The sequence below is a fragment of the Dermacentor andersoni genome, chromosome 3 (genome assembly GCF_023375885.2).
Source record: "Dermacentor andersoni chromosome 3, qqDerAnde1_hic_scaffold, whole genome shotgun sequence".
Lineage (NCBI taxonomy): Eukaryota > Metazoa > Arthropoda > Arachnida > Ixodida > Ixodidae > Dermacentor > Dermacentor andersoni.
Window position 1 is genome coordinate 211,600,518 of NC_092816.1, and position 12,798 is coordinate 211,613,315.

The 12,798-nt window shown below is 47.5% G+C and overlaps 1 protein-coding gene across 1 annotated transcript in view; it reads left to right on the forward strand.

Annotated features, from left to right (window-relative positions):
- Positions 1 to 12,798, forward strand: part of LOC126524714 (rifampicin phosphotransferase-like) — a 197,403-nt gene that overhangs the window by 140,461 nt on the left and 44,144 nt on the right. The window contains exons 32-33 of the mRNA XM_055067252.2: positions 2,529 to 2,623; positions 12,407 to 12,470. Coding sequence (XP_054923227.2) covers positions 2,529 to 2,623; positions 12,407 to 12,470 — 159 coding nt within the window. The remainder of the gene's footprint in view (positions 1 to 2,528; positions 2,624 to 12,406; positions 12,471 to 12,798) is intronic.

Genomic DNA, 12,798 nt, shown 5'->3' on the forward strand with positions numbered 1-12,798 from the left:
CGATATTTCGCCTATCCAAATCTCCCGCCACTGCCGGAAAAACCGGCGGATGCGGGACGAGCGTTCGTCGAGACGCCAGCACGCAGCGGCATAGGTTGCCTAGGTTACGGTGGGTCCTCGCCAACAGCAGCGACGCGACGCTGCTACGACGTTTTAATCTCGAGGACTGCTCCGACGAGAGGGCTCGGAGCGCCTCAGAGGGCCCGAAGATGGAGGAGAGCAGTGCAGAAGAACCAACCGAACGCAGGGCGCGCACGCTGTTTCAACCAGCCGAAGACAACGCCGCTCGCTAGAGCGTTCCAGGGCGCTCAGAAACGAAGAGGGCATAAGTGTGCAGTACAGCTGGTGTCTTGTGTTTAGTGTAAATTGCCCGGATATTAGGGAAAAATGATCTATCTATTAAAATAGCTTTGAGTAGTTTCTGTAGTGTGTACATGGGTACATGCAAGGAGGCACTACATTAAAGTGAATAGTACACCGTGGGGCTTGGTAATGGTTCTTGTTTTTGAGGGTTGCAAAATATCTGACACAGAACACAAGAAAGGCACATTTGATTTATTTATTATTGTTTACGACGGACGAAGCCCTGACTTTCAACTCACCGATGTTATTCCATAGACGATTATATATGTCACTTGCTAAATGAGCGAGTCGTTATAACAGGAAGAACAAGCGGGATTAGTTTAATATACACTGCGATAGGTGCGAATTGAAAAGAAAAAGAAGCAATCGCACGTTTTCGTTGTCATCAAATCCTTATTTGAGCTAATGCACAGTCCAAAAGATTTATCCATGACTGGCTGTCACACTTGGACTATTTCGCAACTAAGACCAAGTAGCGAGATCAATGCTGGAACCTTTCAATATAAGCGAAATATTGCCTAAATGTCTGAGCGATTCACGTATAGACATTTGGCCTTTGAATTAGCTCTCTTAGATCTTTGAATACGATAAAACGTGCGGCTGTTTCTCTTTGCGATTCGCGGCTATCTCACTGCATCGTTATTTTTTTCTTATTTCTCCTCTTTCGCTTCCTCTTATAGTGATACGTGCAGTTGTCAAGTGACACATATAACCGTTTACCAAAAAGAACAGTTAGTTTTTCTTTTAATATAAAATTTTTAAGGATCATTTATGGCAAATAGCTTAATTTAAGTGTTTCAGCTGAATACTCTCAGAGGCAAGCATTACTTCCAGAAGAATTAAAAATGCATATTCAACTCATTATCAAATAGTCAATACTTCTATGTATAACTATTTATGGCACATATGGTAATTAACGAATTCTACCCGGTGAGCTCGGAAGGCGTACCCACTTGGAACGAATTTTCTGCATTACACAAGTTTCGAGATAATATACTTAATAAGTCTGGCGAAATGCATCGGCGTTCCAGTCAGTGTGAAGTTTCAATGCATAAAATAGTGTTTTCTATAGAGTAAGAGTGACTGTGCAGTGAATTCTTACCGCAAGTTTGACGGCGCTTATCTCGACACTGGTGCCATGTTCAGGATTTGTTCGAAGTCACCGGCTACAATTCATAAGTTGCAAAGTCCGCCGTAATGTACTTAATAAAAAACTTCATTAGTAAAATATATTTTAGTCTATTGCATATGTTTGATTTCTCCTGGACGTGATGTCCACCTGTTGGAGTAATCCGGTCGATGGGCTAAAATTAGGCTATCTGCCATATGCATTTTTTTTAAATGTTGCAAATCTAAAAATAAAAAAAAAACTATGTGTGGAAGACAGGCGGCTCGCACATGCGTGGTGCTTGAGATTGTCCGCTACCTTTTAAAAAGAGCTCACCCGCAAATATTCTGTCCCCTCAATCCAAACCCATCCCTGAGTAGACATTTAGAGTGCCGCTCTTAGGCGCCCGTTCCTGCACTGAGCTTCGGCGCCCCTCGGCGTAACCGAGCGAACGATTACAGCGAACGATGAAAAAAGAGCGAACGCGGAGCGCATCGGCGGATGAAACTCGGCGATACCAAAGAGAGCACGAGGAGGAAAGCGGAGGAGGAGGGTGCCGGCGAAGTTTCAGAAGGAATGCAGAAGAGGAGAGTATGGCGAATGGGTGAGGGGGAAAGCCTAGTGCCGCACGAGACGTACTCGACGGCTGCAACCAGGCATGCGGCGAGCGCGTCCACCAATACCATATATGAAAACAAAGCGCTGACCTGGGCTTCGGACCCACTAAGCATGCACTACTTTGCCTGCGGCGCCGCCGCTAGAGGATGCGGTACACGTGAGCCACGCGTTCGCGCATTCACCCTTTCTTTCTGAACAATGAGCGACGCAACCGGTGAAATGAAATGCTTCGTCTGCCGCTGCTACCAAACTAACTGGCCGAGCAAAGGCTCAGCGCCGCTCAGCGCGCTCAAAATTCGCATTATGAAATATCGTAATCGTCGCTTACTTTTTTGAGGAAGATGAGAAACAACCGCTTCGGGAGTGGTTTCCTGCTGTGCCGATGTGGCGGGCGTACACAGCGTGGTCATTCGGTTTTTCAATGTCTTGCTACTTGCAGGCCATGACAGGCACCGTAGACGCGTACACCAAAGAGCCTTTGCCGATAGTGGAAGCGGTCGATAGGCTGGACATCAAGTTGACCCCTTTCAAAAGGTCAGAAGGTTCTCTCATCTGAGGTGTTTCTTACAGAAAACATAGTGCTAGACTGCTTAACATTACCCGCTGTGCTAGCTTAGTGGCTGTTGTGGCGACGCGCTGCTAAGCTGGAGGTTGCGGCTTCAAACCCGATGGTGGAGGCCGCATGCCCATGGAGACGAAATGCAAATAAAAAGCGCTCGTGTAATGAGCACCTATTTAGGGATCATTGCAAGGCCACACGTTGGCAAATTTAATCCGGAGTCCACTAATACGGCCTGCCTTGTAATCACATCGTGGTGTTGGCACGTACAACTCAAGAATTTAGCTTTGATGCTTAATATGAAGCCTCTAACCTGCCAATTTTCTTTTCTTTCTTCTGTAATTGTATTTATTGATGCAAGTATATGAATCATCATTGTCAGCCTGCTTCCTGTCGACTCTCCAATTACCCCTGTCCTGCGTCAACCAATTCCAACTAGCGCCTGCGAATTTCCTAATTTCATTGCTCCACCTAGCCGTCTGCCGTCCTCGACTAATATTAATAGAAAGCATATTTAGCGCCAGCAAACAAGGACGGAAGGGAGACGAAACCACAATGCGCTAACTTCAACAACTTGACCTATATAATCCATGCCCAGTGGCGCCACCTCATCCAAATCTTAAGCATCCAGAAAAGCCGTCTCCTTATCTAACAAGTCGACCAAAGGGGCACTAACACACATATCGCTATTCCGCCGGATAGCCTGAGCCTCAATAATCTCTCGCACGTCTTTATCTCTGTGCTCCGCAAGAACCCGGCAGCATCCATACACCGGCGCACAGCCGCATCCCTGACAGTGAGTTGACAGATGACCGCATTGCTTATTTTTCAAGTTTAGGCTATGTTCCCGTAATCGGTCATTAAGACATCCCTCTGTCTGTCTCGATGTGGTCTCGAGCAACAAACCGATGGTCTCACATGTACCGGTTAAGCGCGCAACTTCGTTTTTGAGGCAGAACAGACTGTGTGTTTTGCCACCTGACAAGGAAGGTGGCTTTGTTGTCCTCAAGGAAGGTGATTTTAATACGAAAGCCTGCTCTGCGTTTGCCTCTGTGTTTGACCAATGTAGTAATGTATCTCTCAGAAAAATCAAGCTAGAAGCAAAGCGTCTTTGTAAGAAGGCAGACCTTAGTCAGTTAGTTCGTGAAATTGACAACGCGAAGTCTGGTTGCCTTCAAATTATGTTTAGTGCGAAGACGCACAAACCCGATTACCCATTAAGGGTAATAGTTTCAGAAACAGGGTCAGGGCAGAAGAAGTTCGCTCTTTTCTTGCATGAAAAGCTCAGAATTCTTAACATTGACGACCCATTTTTAGCTAGGAGCTCTGCAGAAATCGTAGATTTCCTGAAAGAAAATTCTGACAAAAGCTTATCAGCTTGCTCCTTTGACATAAAGGACTTGTACTATTCCTTGCCTCAAAAGAAACTAATAACTTGCGTAGAAGAGTACATAGACGAAAATGACGTGGTTTCGTTCCAAATTCAGCCGGTTTGTCCGTTCAGGAATATTTAGATATGCTTAGTTGCTACCTTCACTCTACATATGCAAAATGGCATGACGACATATTCATTCAAACGCAAGGGGTTTGCATCGGTTGATGTTTGGCGCCCATACTAAGTGACATTTTTCTTGCTCACCATAAGAAAAACCTGTCCCGTACCTTGTCGGAGCACAGGGTGGTTAAAGCTGTCAGATACGTTGACGACTATCTCGTCTTTTTTGAACCAGACGCACGTTTTACAGTAGGCAAGCTTTACGAAGTTTTTTCTGCAGTCCCTAGCCCACTCATTCTAACGATTGAAGAGCCCACCGATAACGTGCTGCGTTTCCTAGATATTCAGCTCGAGTTCATGGAACGGCACACGTGTTGGGAATATAAACCTAGAGCTAATAAGCCCTTGTTATCGTATTGGTCAGTCCACTCGAAGCTCGTCAAGAGGAGCATTGCCAACCTATGCTTCGGAAATGCTTTAAAGAAGTCTTGCCACCATAAGTTCTACACGAGTGTTATGGATTAGTCAGGAAGGTTATCAGCAGCAGGGTTTCCGGAATCAGTGCAAGTTTCGGTCGCAGAAGGGCTGCTAAAGAGGTGCAGGTCAGATAGCACAATTCGGGACGCGGCAAGTCAACGGACGGAACGCAGAAGGAAGGTAGCGGTAGTGCCCTACCAGCATAGAACGGCACATAATCTTAAGAAAATGGCTAGCCGGGTGGACACAAAAGTGATCTTTTCAGCACCAGAAAAGCTGGCAAAAATATGTCGATTCACGGACGCGTACCGTAAGCCAGCTGCCGGATGCTCTACGAATCATCGAAAAGCACCAGTGGGTTGCGTAGAAGCTGTTGTATATGAGGTTCCGCTGTCCTGTGGGAAAAAATACATCGGACAGACAGGGAGATGTCTTAATGACCGTTTACGGGAACATAGCCTAAACGTGAAAAATGAGCAATACGGTCATCTGTCAACTCATTGCCAGGAATGCGGCTGTGCGCCGGTGTATGGATCCTGCCGGGTTCTTCCGAAGCACAAAGATAAAGACGTGCGAAAGATTACTGAGGCTCACGCTATTTGGCGGAATAGTGATGCGTGTGTTAGTGCCCCTTCGGTCGACTTGTTAGATAAGGAGGCGGCTTTTTTGGATGGTTAAGATTTGGATGAGGTGGCGCCACTGGGCATGGGTTATATAGGCGTATTTCATGAAAATCAAGTTGTTGAAGTTAGCGCATTGTGGTGTCGTCTCCCTTCCGTCCTTGTTTGCTGGCGCTAAACATACTTTCAGTTTACCAACACGCTCAACAAGTGGCAATGCTAATATTATTAACAAAAATAATCCCGCTATCAAACTTTATTTTGCCTTACAAAGAAAAAAAAAGAAACACGATAAATAGGGTAAAACAACTATAACGAAAACTTGCCGGATAAATAAACGAGAGTGTAAAACAAAAAAAAATCGTATTAACAAGTATTTAAGGAGAAAATAGTAAGCAATAGCACAAAATTGCATTAAAAACTCATGAAACATGCTCGGGCATTTGAAGAAGAAGACAAGAGAGAATATGGGGTAAGGGGACCGGGGGTCAGAAGAAAATAAAGAAGTTGGAAATGGCGACATGATTCTGTTGGAATTAGGCCCAGGTGACAGGATAAGTCCCATGGTAGGTCAGAGAGCTTCAACAATTCGACTTTGAAGTAAATCACTGTCTAGAGTTTGTCTGCAAGACGCCGACGCAATCTCCCGATTGGGGGGTCATATTTGTTAATGTGCAACTGAAATAAGAGGGGCTGCCGAAATTTTGGAAGCACCTGAATCTTCGCAATAGACCCAAATAGGTAGAATTGTAGTACCTCCTGCACTGGTTCTGAAAATTTTGAACCTTTTGCCATCATTGTCTCCACTCCGGTGGTCATGAAGGTTACTTGCGGAAATACGTAAAATTTAAGAAAAGGTTCACATGGTCCCACATGGAATAAGGGACGCAAAGCTCTCCTATTGTACGTGGATGAGTGCACCAGGATAATGGCAGCAAAACCTGGAAAGAAGGACGCCAACACACTCTTCCTTAGACTCCTTTTGAAGTCTGAAGAAGTTTGACAACATGAAAGCACTAGTGCCAGACAATAGAGCTGCCTTTGGGAGCCATAAACTCAACGAATGGGCTGAGCGACGACGACTTACGCTCAGCTCTACATCACCATATAACCCAGGAGCGAATGGGCTAGGTGAGCAAGCTATTCGAGACATCAAATAGTGCATACGTATGTACGCCTACTTCCCAGGCGGATAGAAGTGCTGCCTTGAAGCAGCGGTGGCTGATCGTAACCGCTCCTATAGAGCGTCTCTGGAATGCACACCGCCCTTTGCGGCTACTGGGCACCCAACCCATTTGCCACGTCCCCAGAAGTTCAAGCATGATCCGCCTGACTGAAGATAGAAGGGACGAGGCTGAAATCACAGAGGGCCATTTTCTGTGGTCGAAACAGCAAGCCGACAGGAAATTTTAAAGACTGTCTGGTATGTAGGTCCCAATGGTACGATGCAACAAGAATTTATAACAAATGTTTAGGTATTGTCACATCCTACTTGGTCGCCGTGGGAATGTGCCAGGCGATGAAAACGACGCGGAAGTAGCGCGCGGCTAGGAAAACAGAGATGACAACGAGGTCGCATTGACTGCTCTGATAAAGTGCTTTTTTACGTCCCCTAGACTGGCTTTCCTGTCTCCTACTAGGCCGTCACACTGGTGGAGGTGCTGTGTAGGATTGCCTTATGTTTGGCAGCCCTTCGCGGAGCGATAAATCGAACGCGGAATCACCTTCGTTCGTCGAAGCTCCTGTTCACCGGTACATTCGCCGCCTGTTATAGCCTGACACCCGAGTTCAACCTTTTGCAGGACGCTGCAGGATACGCGTCTACCTACTTCCGCCATGGCCACTGCAATTCTATCGCAGGTGACACTGCAGAATCCTAAGATCCCAGAAAGTTTCCATGGTGACGCTTTTGAAGATGTCCAAGAAGATTGGTTGGACCAATTCGAGCGTGTCGCCAGTCATACTGACTGGGGCTCCTAGCAAATGCTGGCTAACTTTTACCTTAGCTAACATTGTATAATATCGGCAATGGTTATTTCATCTTTTTATTGTAACATGCTGCATTCTTGTAAGCTTTGGAACGGTTCATACTACTCCCATCTGTAGTGCCCTGCCGGCCTTGAGGGCAATACAAATAAATAAATAAATAAATAAATAAATAAATAATGTCTATTTTCCTCTTCAGGAGAGTGCGCGGATGTAGTTTGTGAACCTGGAGAGCAGTTTGACCACACGGGATACCTTCCGCACCCAGCTGCTATACACATTCACTAGGAGCGACAGAAGAGACAACGCGCAACGCCTTCTCGATTCTCGTTTCAAAACCTAAACGAGAGTGTTGCCATATTTGCGGAAGATATGGCCCGCCTTTTCAGCAGGGCAGACCCTGAGAGGCCGAAGAAAAGAAGTTGCGGTATCTCTTGCGCGGAGTGGACGAGGAACTGTTTGCCGGACTCGTGAGAAATCCACCGACGACAGTGGCTGAATTTACCAAGGGGGCTACCGATACTGAACGGGCACTACAGCAGTGGTACCACCAGTTTTATCGCAAGAACCCACCGGTGACTGCTTTAATTCTACCTGAGAACTACGGCACGTCTCTGCGTGAAGTCAGCCGGAGATTGTGCGTGAGGAGATCCGGCAGCTCGGTATTTCCCCCATGGCGCCAGCGGTGGCCTCTGTCGCTGATATCCTTCGGGAGGAAGTTCGATAGGCCTTTTCGTCGGGCGACTGGCAGGCGGTGCCGCGACGATTACCCTACGCGGAAGCTGTTTGTCGTCTACGTCCCGCCATTTCCATGCTGCTGACACCGTCAACCACTATGACGGAGTCATCACCTCATTCCCCGACGCCCTATTTTCGACAGTCACCGCCACCGCCAGCTATGCCGTATCGCCGACAGCCGATCACTGCGCCTCGGTCTTACAGTGAATCCCCTGCCGACTACCCGCTTAGAAAGACCAATTTGTGGCGCACCGCTGACCGCCCGCCGCTATGCTTTCATTGCGGCGAAGCAGGAGATGTCTGCCGCGCGTGCGAGTACCGCGCAGCTGGGTATCCAAGATTTCGCAACTGAAATTTTCCCCTGTTTGATCCTGCACGTACCTGCGACGGCAATTTTGCAAACTTCTGGCCGGAAGGTTCGACGATGCCTCGATCGCCTTCCGCTTCTCCGGCTTGTTACACTCCATAGACCCGTCGCGATTTTCCTGACGTCTCTAGGGGCAGGCCCCCTAGACCGCGCCGGGGAAACTAGAGGCAGCGACCTCCGGGTGTGAGGTTGGAAACCATCTAGCTTTCCATGAGCCCCATCACCACCGATCGACGACTCCAACCACACTGCCTGTAACGGACGCCGTCAGCGCCAATGTGGTCGTACGCATTGACGGCCACCAAGTGGTCGCTCTCGTCGATACTGGCTCGCATTTTCAGATAATGAGTCTAAAGCTAGACAACAGGCTGAGAAAAGTGAATACGCCGTGAACCGGGCCCAACATCAGAACTGCAGGCGACCAGTTGATGACGCCGATTGGAAAATGCATAGCCAGAATAATAGCTGCCGGTTTAGCCTTCGTCGCCACCCTCGTCATTCTCTTTGAGTGCTGAAAGAAACTTGTATTGGGGATAGATTTCTTGAGAGAGAACGGTTCAGTGAGTAATGTCCGCGACCTCGTCGTTATATTTTCTACAAGCTCAGACGACGTCGACCCCGCGGAACACCAGCGACCCCGCTTACGTACGGCCGAAGACGACGTCGCGTTTCCGCCGCGAAGATGTTTCTTCGTACCTGTAATCTGCGACAACTTGCACACGGGGACTGGCGTCGCTGAACACGTCGACAAACTGGTACTGAGTCAAGGCGTTTGCATCGCCAGGGCCGTAATTGATCTACTCGACGGACATGCTGAACTCCTACAGATGAATTTTCGCAGGGAACGTCGACACATCGTTAAAGGCATGGTTCTGGCTTACTTCGACGAATTTACCCTAATAGAAGACTTCCTCTAAGTGCAGCACGCGGTGTCCACCGTGGCTATGCTTGCCCCTGTGGTTGATGCCACTCCCACCTTATCGCCCGTCGAACGCAACAGCATTCTTGAGCTCATCGATGAGTTTAAGAGCTGCTTCTCACCCACGTCACGAGCTAGCCAGGCGCCGCTCACGAAGCACCATATTGTCATTGAAGCCGACGCCAACAGTTAGAACAAATCGGCGTGGACCCTTTAGATCCGCTTTCTCTGTTTACTGCCGGAACTAGACGGATAATCGTCGTCACAAGTTGTCTTACTCGATACGCCGAAACAGAACTATACAACGGGGAACAGCAGCCGAAGCAGCGCGATTTTTCATCGATGCCGTCGTCTTAAGGCATGGCGCTCCCGCAGTGGTCATAACAGACAGACTCACTGCGTTCACGGCCGCGCTTCTGGATACCGTTTTGCGACTAAGTGGTACTACTCAGCTAAAGACCACGGCCCCAAATCAATGGGCTAACAGAGCGTTTGAATAAAACTCTGGCAGACATGATGAGTATGTACATCGACGTCGACCACAAGAACTGGGATGTCATTTTACCGTATCTAACATTTGCGTGTAACAAGGCACACCAAGAGACAATACGCGTGACACCTTTCAACCTCAATTACGGCCGGGAAGTGACGACAATCTTGGACGCAATGCTGCCACATGAGTGCGGTGACAACGAGACTGGTGCCGAAGAGTTTACGCAACGCGCAGAGGAAGCCAGGCAGCTTGCGCGTTTACGAATCCAAGAAAAACAGGACTACAATGCCACACACTGCAATCTTCGGCACAGACCCGTCACGTACAACGTCGGTGACCAGGTGTGGGTCGGGACTCCTATTCGTCGGTGGGGGCTGTGTGAGAAGACCCTGCGAATATACTTCGGGTCGTCACAGGTGGGCGCCGCATCAGCGATGTGAATTATGAAGCTGTCCCCGACAGTCATAACTGCCCCAAGCGCCGGCGGAATCTGCCCGACGTTGTGCACGTGCTTCGTGTGAAAGCATACTTTTCCTCATGACCTCAACTTTGCATCGTCTGTGCACTGCCTTCGGAGGACGGTGCATCGAGAAGATGCCTCTTTTTTTTTCAAAGGAGGGGCAAATCCCCCATCCTATATGGACGCCGCGGGTACATGCCAGGTGATGAAAACGACGCTGAAGTAGCGCGCGTGAAGGAAAACAGAGACGACAACGACGTTGCGTTGAGTGCACTAATAAAGTGTTTTTGTACGTCCTCTACACCGGCTTTCCAGTGCCATAGTAGGCCGTGACAATATCTCATGAGGAATGAAAAAATAGGTGGGGGAGTGAAGCATGCTCTGGGAGTTGAAGAAAAAGACCAGAGAGAGTCCGCAGTTAGGTGACTGAGGGGAAGAAGAGACTAAAGAAGTAAGAAATTTCGACGTGAAAAGTACTCTGTCTGTTTATTTTACGTGGGCTTGTGCAACTCATTGCACATGTGGATTGAAGCAGAAATGAACTATGAGAGGACGAGAGAGGAGTACAGCGAGAAAGAAGATTTTTTTTTTAAAAGAATGTGCGAAGCTCTGGACAGGAAGAAGACAATACGTTTTGAGAGATGTCAAGACGGAGAACACGACTTCGGCATTCTGTGGCGATGCGAGCGTCTGCTGAAATAGCCAGGAATGTGGAAGGCTCTATATTCCTCGGTAATCTTCTTTGGAACGCGTAGTACAGCGAAAGCTGACACATGTGTGGGTGTAATAATTCCATAAATGACAGTCTACAAAAAGGGCGTCGGTACGATTGTCACGGTAGTTTAGAATAACTATTGAAACTTGAAAATTTGGTGCACGAAGTCAGAAAGCGTTGCGTATATATACTCTTGTATGCGCAGATACTCGATTGATATTCTATTTGTATAGCTTATGCCATTCCCCACCTCTGAGGCTGATTCAAGCAATGCAAGACATATGCATGCGAACAGTTTCGGGGAGGGAAGTGAGGTACGGAAATCCCTTTCAAGTCTCCAGACGGAACCGACCACGTGCAAGCCTCCTTTTGCTACACGCTCATTGTTGCCAGAGAAGCTTAACCTGCTATCAAAACCTCACTGAGATCGCAAATTTTGGCAGCTGTACGATCATAAAAATAAGGGAAGGCAATATTATGGGTTTAACGCGAATATGACGGGATTGTGGTTTTAGATGAATTTAGAGTGAACTCGATTAATTGGCACGATTAGGAGAATGAGGATAGGCATGACTACAGAGCTCGGCAGTCCTCAATACTGTGTTTTTACGTGAATGTTTTGGTGTCGTCGGCGTAACGAAGAAACGAAGACTTGCGCATTGCTGAGAAAGCGCCATTGATAAAAAAATTAAGGCGAGAAGCCGATCCAACATGGCACATTCTTGTGCTCCACTTAGTGAAGCACAGAAAAAAATAATATTGGTCATTTACGCTCACGATGCAGGACCTATCGAAGAAATCCTCGGCTGTAAAGTTGCAGTAGCTGCTTCAACTTAGTAGTGCGCAAGTTTCTCGATCAGTGGGGGTGATAGATTGCACAAAAGGCTTTGAGGAGGTAGCAATACACAGCATTTACTTGCCCCGTTTGCTGGATGGGCGTGCAGACTTGCGTCACAAAGCTGACAAGGTTAGGGGTCGTTAACAAGCCAAAAAAAAACAAATTCCATGCTCATTTGGTGCGAGAACATTTTTACATTGTATAACAATACACTGTGCGTAGCCATTTCAATAGAGAGGATCAATCGGCTGACAGTTTGCTGCATCTGTTTTGGTGGAAGGTCGACAGATGGCAACGTGAGGGTTAATTAATCGACAACTCGAAGCAAACGATGAGTCAATCTGTTCAGTGCAAATCAGTTAATTCGAGGAAGTTACTGGAGAATCATAAGGCTGACTCTTTTATTCCTTTCATCCAGATTGAATCACGTGAAGCGAATGAATTGGCACTATCTGTATAATTAATTTGGGCCCACATTTACAAAACACTTGTGCGGAGAAATGTTTTCGTAAAGGCAAATACCCGCCAATCCCGATGTGGAACATATTGTTAGCCAAGGCGACTGCTAGAGCCCGAGAGCACTTACGATCGAAAAGCGTTGCGAGTTCAGCCCATGGTTATTCATTTTGTGTCTACCTTTTTTATCCTAGGAAACTTCTCATCTGGCTTATGCGGAAGTGCCGTCGGGCTGTCTCTCTGCGAGAGCTCTCCAAGGTAAGGGAACAACGTGGGGGCGCCATGTTTTCAATTTGCTTCCCTCTGTGCGTTATCAACGATCGCTGTAGTATTGTGCGGCGACATGAAATCGCCGGAGCCCAAATCGGTATCATTCATAGCTTTAATGGCATTGCACCTCTACCTGAGTACGTGTTGTTGCCTTTTAAATAAAATGATTGACACTTGCAAAGTGGCTCTAACATGCGTCCACGTTGTGAAGTTCTATATGCACGGGACTGTGACAATCGCTTTCACCGGTCCGGTATGTATTGGTAGGTCTTGCAGTTTTTTGTATACTCAACGGGTGAACGTCGTCTTCTACATA